Source organism: Uloborus diversus, chromosome 7, assembly GCF_026930045.1.
Source record: "Uloborus diversus isolate 005 chromosome 7, Udiv.v.3.1, whole genome shotgun sequence".
In the NCBI taxonomy this organism is placed as follows: Eukaryota; Metazoa; Arthropoda; class Arachnida; order Araneae; family Uloboridae; genus Uloborus; species Uloborus diversus.
This window is the reverse complement of record NC_072737.1, coordinates 108,850,726-108,863,034: the sequence shown is the minus strand read 5'-3', so window position 1 is coordinate 108,863,034 and position 12,309 is coordinate 108,850,726. Positions and strand designations below refer to the sequence as shown.

Sequence of the window (12,309 nt, the reverse complement as noted above, 5' to 3'; positions counted from 1 at the left end):
AAATAGTGTTAACTGTTTTCTAGTAAGCAGTTTTGTTTTTCTTTTTTTCCTTTTTTTTTAATGAGGGGGGGGGGGGGGTGACCATAACTGACAAAGGGCCCGTCTTGGCTCTCTGCGGCCCTGCTGACGACTACATCGGCAAAAATACTCCATTTCAAAAACACTGCTCATCGACGTTTCATTTGGCAGGTTTCAATTCTTTTATGTATATAGGCAAGCTTTCTCGAGACAAGTTATTTTCCGATTGAATAAAAGACGCTAATAGGATCATCTGTTCAAATAAAACTTTCCGTGGCAAATAAGAAATAACAGCAGAAAGCAGACAGTAACTTCTTTGATGTTTTTTATTCATAGTTTTTTACAGTATTTTTTGACAAATATGTACAACACGCAAATGCAAAACATTGTGACAAGTAGTTCTAAAATATATATATATGTATATAATGCTTTACACATATGTACAAAAATACAGGCACTTAGGAACTCTAGAATATTAGCACACCAATGCACATTGAGTACAGAGCAAATACACAATCCATATTTCAAAATAAATTTAAACACAAAGTTTTGATTTACAACTCATTTTGTAAAGGCACAGTTCTGAAAAATATTTTCAGATAACTGTAATTAGATCCTTACATAGTGGCAGTGTAGTTTGAAAATTAAAAAGTTTTAAATATCTAAGAGATACCTATGTCTTGAATATATTAATGTTTAACATAAACTTAAAAACGTATTCTTTAAAACGCTATGATGCAAATCATACTCCAACTCCCAACAATCAAGAAAAGAAAAAAAATCTTATTTATTCATCCATAACAATGAAAGCGGAGGAACTGAGGACTTAGTGTCTGAATCCGCAGAAAAAATTAAATTAAATTTCAAAAAAAAAAAAAAAAATCACAAAATTATCCAACTTGAAAACGGATTTACCAGGAAAATGGAGCAATGATCTATGAAAATATTCGAAAGTGATTCATAGCATCGATATAACGTATTGAATGTAATAAAACATATTTTTTTTTTGTTGAACGAAGGGGGGGGGGGGGAGAACAGAAACTGAAAAAATGTTATATTTTTTTACTTTTTCAAATATGTTGCGTTATCCCCCTCCCCCTCATCTTAATCATGAATCCAGTGGCGTAGCTAGACCCGACTTTCGGGGGGGGGGGGGTTACTTCTTTACTTCTTTTATATCTCTCTCTCTCTCTCTCTCTCTATATATATATATATATATATATATATATATATATATATGTGTGTGTGTGTGTGTGTATAATCGCTTGGAATTTTTTCCTTTTATTCTTTTTTTTTCTTTCTCTTCTCTCTTCTTTTTCACTTTTTTTTTTTTTTTTGAGACTAACTTTTCGGGGGGGGGGGTTTGTCCCCAACCCCCCCCCCCCTTAGCAACGCCCCTGCATGAATCAATAAAATGAAACTATCGTCCATGACAAAATAGAATGTTAACTACTAAAAAACAGAACATTTCTTGAAAAGTGTAATTTTCATGGGGATTGTTTTAAAATCATTATAATAAAAAAGATCTAAAAGAAGAAAACAAACAGATGAATAAGTAACTTATATTTAAAAAGCTGTCGGGTCGGTTTTATTAAAAGAAAAAAACTAACTATTGATCCTCAATTGTAGGAGAAATATTCTTTTTAATTTCCAAGTTCTGCAAAAGAGGGCGCTCTTTTGGGAAGTGGTCTAAGATCTTTGTCGCTGCATTTTTAGATGCCCCTTTTATTGCATCTCAGATTCAATATAAAAGGGCGATTAAATTGAATGTCGTTATACTTTTTAAAATCGAATACAAATTTTTTTTAAAAAAAAGTTGCATACATGATAGGTTGACCAGTGTTTATAACAGCATTAACACAGAAAAAAAAAAAAAAAGAGGGAGATTCCATTTAAAATTAACACTAGTGCTTTAAACTCATGAAATATTTAATTTAGAAACGTAGAATTTGATCATTATGTAGTGACATGAGAAATTATGACTAGGTATATATTGTAAGCAGGGGCGCCGCAATGAAAGGTCACTGTCACCTCCCAAAACGTCCTAGTTGGAAAGTTTTGCCGATGATTCGGCAAATTGGAAGATAATATTGCAACATTGATAATGTTTCTTTCTTATTTTTTTAAATAATTTTTTAATGAAGCCAAATGCTCCTTCTCATTAGATGTTAAGCATGATATGTGGTGCTTGCTCATATTTTATCATTCGGTAAAATTTCTACTTCGTTCAGCAAATTAATAATTTTCCATTTTCCCTCTCCAAAAAAATTTAGTTCGGGGCTCGCCTGATTGCAATATGCAAGCTTTACATGACACTTAGACATTTCTGACACATAAAATATCAATAGAATAAAAAAAAAAACACATAACATTGAAACTAAACGGTTTGATTGTCTTCAGCAAATAATGTTAAAAAACTATCAAAAAGCCTTACACTTACAACTGAACACATTAAAAGATTGAATTTTACTTTATGCATTTGTCAATGTATTCTTTTTATTGTCCGTTTTCTACGAGAAGGCAATTGACTCCTCCCTCGTCACGTGGTAATCCGATGATTCTATTTCGCTGTTTTCGGCAGAAGGTATATCGGATCATAGCATTTTGTTGTAAAAACAGCAGTTTTTATAATGTAAGAATAACTAACATGACAACAGAAAGTGAAGCAAGTGATGTAAAAGACACTAAGACTTTTTTGCACATTAAAATGCATGCCCAAGTTAAGATTGAATGGTTTTGTCTCCTTTAGAAGCGCGTGGATTGCTTAGCGATCAACCCCGCGTAGAATGGAACTCTGCGTTCGAGGAGGCGTGGCGAAGTGCCTTCTCGTGAAAAACGGACTATACTTTCAATTAACGTGTAAACACGTGACCGTCAATGAAGATTTAAAAAGCAATGCATTACTAGCAATAGCAACAAACCCCAACATTCATAAATGTCTACCGAAACAATCGCATTCTCAATGTGAATGTGTCGTTGAAGAAATGTAAAACATATTTAACAAGCATTTTCACAAACTTTTCTTGAAATCATGGATAACAAACTCAAGCCAGCTTAGGTTAGGTTCCATACTTTTTATAATAGTTATTGCTCAAGTAATTTCATAGCAATAACTTTCACCATTTTTTTTTCCAAGTATGGTTGAAACTCTAGAACGACCATTATTACAAGCAATTGCTTTCTTTTCCATGCAGAATCTAGTTCCATGAACTTTCTTTTTTAAAAATATAAAAAATGATCTATTTTACACCCATGTTTTAAGATAAAAATAAAACAAATAAAAAATGAAATTGGATAAATTTAAAGAAATTGCGTGTAAAGCTCGTTTATTTCCCCTTTCAATGATAACATTTTTAGCATCTTGGAAAAAAACTTTCGAAACCATTTTTTTTCCTTCGATGCTAGAAGAATAGATTTCGGCTCACGGCTTCGCTCTAAGAACTTTCTCTTTTTTAGAACAACAAACACGACTCAATTTCACTCCAAGCAACCTGCTTCCCAAATCCATAGCTGTCAACAGGATAAAAGGTCATCGCACGACTCGCCAGTCTACACAGCGTAGACTTCACGGCTGCGATTTTTAAAAAATGTTTATTGGCAACGTATTTATATTAATACACACACTCAGATGACATCACATGACGTTACATGACCTGTGTTGCGTCGAAGAGTGGATATGGCGCTTCAGGTGAGGCGCATGTCGTCGAACTAGACTAGAAAATCTGGACTTTCCGCCGAAAACAGCTAAACCACAAAGTTCGAACGCATCATTGATGCCTTCCTCATTTTTGGCAGATGTTTCAATGTAACCTGTCGCTCCTATTTGCCTTGATACTGCGACAGCCTGAAAGTAAAATACATGAGTGTGAAGGACCGATTAAAATTATTTTTAGTCAGAATAAAACAAATACATAAACAAATACAGTAAAGCAGGGATTCCCATTTTTTTCCAATTAGCAGCATCTTTTGAAGAGTAAGAATTTTCTTGCGGCATACTAGTCTATGAAAATATTGAAACCATGGTCAACTCGCGGCACCCACTTTGGGAACCCCTGCCGTAAAGTCATCATTTATACATAGGCTTACCAGATTTCTGAAATATTCAACCGGGACACCAGAATATGCCTCCCCCCTCCGCCCCCTTTTCACCTCAGCGTTGCTAGAATTCAAAGGGGTACATGATTTTTGGAGCTTTTTATAGGGCAGTTCATTCTCAATGCTTTGAATAAATGGTTACTAGTTATGAACCTAAAATAAGGGCCATAAAAATGACATAAGGAGATAAAATTTAAACATTTCACTTCTTAGATGTAAATATTTACAATTTATTTTCGTTAGAAAAACCACTTTAAATGAGGAATAAAACATTGAACAGTATTTAGTTATACTTTCCATTTTGTAGGACTTTTTTGGTTTTAATCTTGCAAAAATTTTCAAAAGCTAATCTCGTATTAATTTTACAAGTCAATGATACAAATGATAAAGTAATTATCCTAATTAATCCTCCACAATTATTCGAGACCTTTTTGTTCATTTGTAATCAAATTATTTTTTTTCCGGGACGTGAAGTAAACCGGCCGGGACACTGGGATTTTGTTTGAAAACCGGGACGTCTGGCAAGCCTAACGTCTTTCAAAGAACTGACGTTAACTACTAATGCAAATTTATGAAAATGTTAATTTGAAGGTACTAAAAAGATTTGATTTTAAATGTAACTGTAAATAATTTGGTAACTTTTTTTACGTAAACATTGATTAAAGCATTTTGAACAGAATTAAGTTCAGAAAAATGTTTTTTCACTAGCGTCCATCCAATACTCCCCCCCCCCCCACTCCTCTGTCTTTATTCGATTCGACCTTCCACGTCTAAGGAAATTCCTCCCTCAGTAGAAACCTAAAACGATGAACAAGTAGAAATTTTCGAATTTTAAAGAGAAGGGAAAACAAGGTATAAGCGATATTCTGCGACGCATATACTGTGCATTTTACATTAAAATGAATGACAGGAATGGATTGAGAGTTTATGGAAACTACATAAAAAAGTGCATAATCGAGTGACTTGCAAACCATGTTTTACCCTAATACAACAACGCTGTTTTCACCTATTAAAAAAGAAAGGGTTTTATTCCAATTTTATTTCCCTTTTCGTTTTTTTCCTCTTTCAGATCCCCACAAATGAGCTGTCAATTCTAATTTCTCTTATTTACTCAAATGTAAATGCATTCGATCAATCAACTTGTTTGTTCAGCTTCCGTATCGAGACAACAAGCCGCCGAACAAAGACGCAACAAGCACGTGTAGAAATCTAGTTGCACTGTTACCACGATATGAGACAGAAATAATTCTTTCCATAGAAACACAGATTAAGCCACAATTTAAAAAATACGTAATACCGACGATTTCATGAATTCTGCATGGGATTTCCGTTCGTTAGATCGGTGACGTGCCGAAATTTATGTTCACTTATCATGGAAGAGAAATAGAATAATGTGCACTCACTAGAAGGGGGGGGGGGGAGGGTCATGGCGCGGACTGCGCCATTGTACTTTTTGGGGGAGGGGTGTTTTGAGGGGTATTTTTAGGGGGCTCTTGTTTTTGGGGTGTGGGTCTTCGCGATATTAAGGGGAGTACGCCCTTGCTCTTAGGGAGGCACCCCTGTGCACTAATTGGAAAATAAGACCACTGCTTGAATTCTTTTAATAAAAACAAAAGTTTTCAATAAAACTTTTTCAAATGATGGCACGGAGCGCAATCAAGAGGGGTGAGTATATCCTTCATGACTATAACGTTATTTTAATTTTAATACACATTTAGCACACAAAAGTAAACATAGGTTGGTGTGTTTAAAGTTACACTCGCAGGATGTTTGAATTTAACTTTTTCTAGTTACTTTTCTTTAGCCACTGTACCCTAAAATCCTCTTTTTGTAGAGCATTTGTAATGTTGCAACCGATGGGTCACAAAAATGTGATAACTTTAGATTTGTTGGATAATAACTATTTTAGGAATACCAATACGAAAATGCAAAGAAACACTGATGCAGCGAGAGGGGGCATAAATGAATCATAGCACTGTTTTTACTGAATTTAGCATGAATGAAATTGAAAGTGAATACTAGGAAAAATAACAGTTGCACATCAGTATGCTTTTACGTATCAAGACAAAAAATCAGCCAAGAAAACATCTCATTTGTGATGTTCTTAACGAAAATTCAGTAAAAAATGTATGATTCATTTCAGTTTCATCATGCATTGTATGGTTAGTACATATTGCCAATCCTACTACGGTAGGTCATATACCTGTGAGGATTTTTATGACCCTCCCCCAAAGGGGGGGGGGTAAACTCTGGCTCGGCCAGAAAGGAAAAATAATTTCTCTTACCAGAGGTGTAATATCAGGAATTTTTAAGGATATAGATGCTTCTTCAAACGGTCAATTTTTACAAAAACAAATGTCGTACAGTGGCCGCTGCTTATATGAATCACGTTTGATCTAAACAGTTTTGATTCCATAAAGCGGCTGTTTCAATAAAGCTGGATTTTGTTCTGTTTTTGACGATTTGACTCATTAAAGCGGCTAATTCGATGAACCATTGATTCAATTAGCCGGCGTCCATTGTAGTTTTTATTCCCATCCCAGTCAAACAAAGTATGCACATCAGTGGCTCAGTGACTAAGCTGCAGCCACCTGTGAAAAAAAAGAGAACCGCTTCAATGATAAGCCGTCGCAGCCCATAGAACGCACTTCCGGAAGAGGCAAATCTTCGTCATCTGTCCCCAAGAACGCTGGAATACGGCCACTGTCGACTGACTGTCGGCCACTTTTCCTTTTCCGGACAATCTGATACTCCCACAGATAATAAGGAAGGAAGGATCCTATGGAGCAGACCGGGGGCCTCAAAAAAAAAAAAAAAAAAAAAAAGCGAACAGCCACTTTCTTCTGATGAGGAAAGGATAAGGAGAGGCTAAATTCAATGCTAACTGCGCCATATTTGGACAAGATCAAAAAAGGAAAAATATTTTTTTAACAGGGCTACAGAGTTGGAGGGAAAATGACCGATTCTGGCTCCGCACAGTGGCACAACTAGAACAGGGCCTGATTAATGCATGATCCAGCGGGTCCATGGACCTGGGCACCACAATTTCAGGGGCACAAAAATAGGGTAAATTTTGTTCTTTTTGCACTTTTTTTGGAACTATAACTTCGGAAATGTACCGATTATCCTGCAAGAGGGGCACCAAATTTTACCTGGACCTGGGCACCATTTTGGCTTGATCGGGCCCTGAACTAGAATAAAGTTTTTTTTTTTTTAATTTTTTTTTCGGGGGGGGGGTGAAAAAACATCCCCATCTGTTCGTGGGTACGGATTTTGAATTTGTAGTTTTAAAATGGCGGTTTTAGTTTTTAGCGATGTTAGGGTTAAGGAGAGGAAAGGTATGCGGGGCTGCGAGGCAACGTTTAGAAATTGAAATCTGAAAAAGGCCGTTACAATATTCCACATTTGCTGATGTTAGGTTAAGATATAAGGTTCAGGGATCATCCCCGATTGATTTTTTGAAAAACAGATCAGAATCTATTCCTCCACACACCCCTCAAATTTTTCGTAATTTAGGTTCCAAAGACGCTATGGTTGACAAGCTTTGATGATGTTATCGGAAGGGTTCTGGGGAACTCCCCTGGAAATTGAAGTCCCAACAACAGAGTTTTTATGAAATATTCATGATTTTAGAAAGAGCAGTTCAGAGAGTATTCCCTTGAAATATTTCGAAATTGCAGATTTAAAAAACAAAATGTTGATGATCTTTGATGATACTGAAAAAGGGGGGGGGGAGCTTAGGGGGACTCTCATCCGAACATTTTCAGAGGGAGCCTTAGACCACCCACTTATTCCCAAATCTTCCGCTTAAACCCCGCCCCTCTCTTTTAGATATGTGTGGTCATATTTTAATGATTATCCCTTTCAAAACCAGAAGCTGGAACTTTCGTTCCAGCTCCAAGCAGGAGCTCAAGCCAGTTTCAGCTTCCAAGCCCTTGCATGTCGGAACTTTAGTGCAATCGTACTCACACAGAAAATGCCATTCATCTACTTAAGAAAACTAAATATACTTCCCATAACAATAAATGAGTAAATAATCAACTTGCAATCAAATGCCGGGAGACTAGGAGGCAATCATTAAACTTAATCATTAAAAAAGACCAGTTAAGTTTTTGAAAGGGGGCAAGAGAAAATTTAGTGTTTTATTAACAACAGAAATGAATAACAGAAATCAATTTCTGACTGAAGACGGCGTTAAAAAAATGCTGCATTTATTACAGGATACAACAACCAATTAATATCAAAGGTACAAATGAGGAAGAGAAGAAAACAAAAAAAAGATTGTGTGTCCAAACTCTGAGAAACTTCAAGCAAACTTGATAACACCAAAAATCATCTTAAAACAGAGAGGCCCCAGCAAGCTATCATGTCGCCTGCATTATCCGTATGTATAGAGATAGATAGCAGGCAGCACCAAGCGGTGATCGACGACACATGACACACACATTCCTTTCGAGGAGTGAGAGAAGCTGGTGAGGGGTATCGTTCTTTGACTCTCCTCCTCGGCGAAAAGTGAGAAGGGAACTACAAAAAATAGCATAAAACCACTTGACACAAGAGGAAGCATATTCAGCTGCTGCAAGTCCTTTATATGAAATATTTACGATGAAGACTTCTTGTAAAGTACAAACACACACAAAGATAGGGAAAAGGAGGGGGAAATAAAATACGGCCAGTCAATTCAGATTTTTCTAAGGGAGGGGCAAAGAGTATATTCATGTATATTTAATCCGAAAAACAACATAAACCGCGCCCACATGAATGCAATACATTTTTTAAAACCAGGCGGGGGGTTGGCGATTGCCCCCTCCTGACCCTCCTAAATTTCTGGAGATGTCTAGGCAAAAGAAGGAAAATGTATCGCGTGAAAGGGGGAAAATGCGAGTTTGAAACAATATAAGAAACATAAAAATACTATTTCTATTAATAAGCTGGTGCTCAAAACATGAATACGCATATTTTTTCCTTAAAATGTATTATGTTTTGAGCTTATAAGTAGAAGGTATTACTTATTATCCTACACTAAGAAAAATGAAGGTTTCAAAAATGAGTATATTCATGCTTTCATATTTTCTTGAAACCTTTTGTTTCAAATATGAGTGCCCATGTTTTCAAATAGTGTGCTGAATTATTTCATACTCAAAAATGAGTACATAATACTAAGTTTTGAAATTAGTACACATTCAAAAATGAGCAAATACCTCAAAAATGAGCATGCATGTTGATTTGAGTATTTGAATGTTTCAAATTTGAATACCACGTAGTAGCAGCCGTTTTGCCTCGCGATATGTTCAAATTTGAGTACTTTTCGTCATTTTTGAAATTGTTTTTAGAGTGTAGCCTTGTATCCCCAGCCCCAGTACAGCTTTATGTACTAAAAGACTCAGTGCAGTCCATTTCCCAAATATTTTGGAAGACGGTTGAGCGGGAGTGGCAACCAAAGCAGGGTTTACAAGTTCAGCCCCCCCCCCCTTCCCCCAACTCTTGGCTCCAAACTTTGCTGCTAATCTTAATAAGTATATGCAATATATCATGAACTTTCATACGTATCATTCATTTTGAAAGTGTAAAAATCACTTTTTACCTGTTCATATGTGACTGGATGCCTGACTTCATTCCTCAAGTCGCTGCGACAACCACATAGCACTACAGGAGCTTCGCTGTGTGTCCTAATTTCTGGATACCACTGTAAAAAGATAACTGGTTGGTTAGACCGAATCATAAAGATGCACAAGTATTTTTTTTTTTTTTTTTCCTATCGCGTCGCATCAAATCTGACAAAAAAAAAAAAAAAAAAATCTGATTAAATGCAAGGAATTGGTGACAATGTATTACATGAGGTGAAAATGAATTTAAGTTTGAATTAAAAGCAACTACGCCAAAAATAAATAAATAAATAAATAAACCAGACAGTTGACAGGGCCGCAAAAACAGCAAAATAATGGAGCAAACTCAGGAACGATCCAAACTAAAATTTTTTTTTTTTTTGGGGGGGGGGGGGGAATTCTCAGTTTGCCGAATAAATTCCGAATTTTATCGAATGATAACTTAGACCTTAAGAACGAACATTCAGCATTATTAAAAATATTTTTTTTTAATTAAAAAAGAAAGGATCCTCAACGTTGCAATAATGTCACTAAGTTTGTTGAAAGGTCATCATTGCCGAATAAGGAAATCTTTAGGAAGGTCATAGTGGGCTGTCAATGAGTAGACTCCCCCTAAGTAGACTACACTCCCCAGGCAGCTCACTAAAACCATACGCAACAGATTAAAACAATTGAATTCCTAAAAGTTAGTGACTACATCTCCAGATCAACATTAATAAAAATGAAAGAAAAAGTTAGCGCGATTCATGGTTTAAAAGAAGATTTTCAGCCAAGTCCTTGAAGTATTTCGAAAAATTCTAATAAAAACACTTTTTCAAACAAAATGGTGAAAGATCGAAGTTCGCTAAAAACAGCCTAAAAAGTTCGGTTTTATGCATGAATATTTCCCCCTCAAGATTTTTTTAAAATTTAAATCGTTAATTCCCCATTGATCATTATTAAATTAACGTCCGGTAAAAATTAAAACATCAAACATGTCAGGACAAATAGTAACTAAGATCGACTGGAGATACTTAAACATTCCAAATCCCTCGGAGCATGAGCAACTCTTGCCACCGCAACCCAAATAAATATGATTTTCTCTTTTTCTCCCCCCTCCCCCCCAAAAAAAAGAAATTCCTCCGTTTTGACAAAACCCAGACTGCGGAGCATAGTGGAGAAATTCCATGTCGTAGACGTAATGTTCCCATTTCCCCCTACTAAAGAGGGAACAAACAATTCTTCAAGAGAAGAGGATAAGCTGCAATACAATTTCTAAGAGTTTTCATTTTATGTTACAATAGTACATGGGTTGGTATATTAGGAATCGAAAGTAGGAAAAAGTTTGACATCAATGGGAAAGAATTTTTAAGCACACATAATAGAAGATGCACTTCTTTCTTGACCGTTCGGTCAAAGCCCAAAGCGAGCGAACGGTCAACGCTAGTAACAAGTTATTTGGAAAATGCTTAAAGCAGTAGTGCCCAGGCGCGTCTACAGGGGAGGGACACCTGTTGGTCCGGGCCCGAGTATGAAGGGGGGCCGAAATTTTCAAAAAGAGGGGTGAAATCAATGAAGAACTTAAAAGTAAACAATATGGAAGGGGGCCCGTAAAAGTCGATTGTGACGGGCCCCAAAATTTATGTGCACGCGTCTGGTGGTGCCCGACCCTTTTTTACGCGAGGGCGCACCCAGGGGCCACCGAAGCCCGAACTTAAATCGTTGGGGCGGAAATTTTCAATTTGCTGAATAGAACTCCAAATTTTGGCCAAACGTCAGACGAAATTTGCCGAATAAGATTTTTTTTTTGGGGGGGGGGGCAGTAAGTTCCCATCAGGGAGCCCCTCGCTGCATCTCATACTAATATGAACCTCGTAAACCAGAACGCACACAAAAATTTTAAATTTTAAAAGATTTTTAGACAGCATGGGGAAATGCTTAAAAGGGAATAAAATTACAAACCAAGAATTGAGCAGTTGGCATGGAAAAAGCAGTAAGTCCAAAAACGGTTTCTTCCTGCCTATTACTTCCAAATATAGCAGATGCGTATAAGAAGTCTTCGAATTTATGGAGATTATATGCTAGCAGAATTCACCCTAATTTATGAAATGTTTTTTGGTCATCAACAAACATTTTATAGAAAAAGTATAGCTTTGAATACTTTTTATGTCTCCAAAAAAATTTGGTATTTTGTGACTTACTCAATTTTCTATGCCAACGTTTCAATTGTTATCATTATACTACACTGTTAAAACCAGGGGTTCCAGACGAGAGAATATATTCCCCCTAAGGTGAAGGCATGGTACCGAAGGGTGCCATACTAGCCAGGAAACGCAGCAGGGGTGCGAAAAGAGCTGGCAATCGCAGAATGAATCGTTACGCATGCGCGTTGACTTCGACATTCATTCAACCACTTCAATATGGCGGACGCAGGATAAGTAGCTCGATGTTACGTTCACATTGAATTAAGTAAAATATTGGATTAAAACTCTTCTAGGAATAAAAGTTTCGAGGATTCATCTCCAAAATAACAAGTAAGTACAGCTTTTGATCACTTTGTAGCTTTCAGGGCTTTCAAACATAGTTAAAAGTGTTTTTAAAAGTACGTTTA

At 36.4% G+C, this 12,309-nt stretch overlaps 1 protein-coding gene across 1 annotated transcript in view; it reads right to left on the bottom strand.

Moving 5' to 3' along the window:
* Positions 1-1,416: 1,416 nt before the first annotated feature.
* LOC129225755 (rho-related GTP-binding protein RhoE-like) overlaps positions 1,417-12,309 on the bottom strand; it is a 62,747-nt gene continuing 51,854 nt past the window's right edge. Inside the window, exons 5-6 of the mRNA XM_054860254.1 lie at positions 9,698-9,799; positions 1,417-3,862 (exon numbers count right to left, since the gene is read on the bottom strand). Of these exons, the coding sequence (XP_054716229.1) occupies positions 3,653-3,862; positions 9,698-9,799 (312 nt within the window). The 3' untranslated portion in view covers positions 1,417-3,652. The remainder of the gene's footprint in view (positions 3,863-9,697; positions 9,800-12,309) is intronic.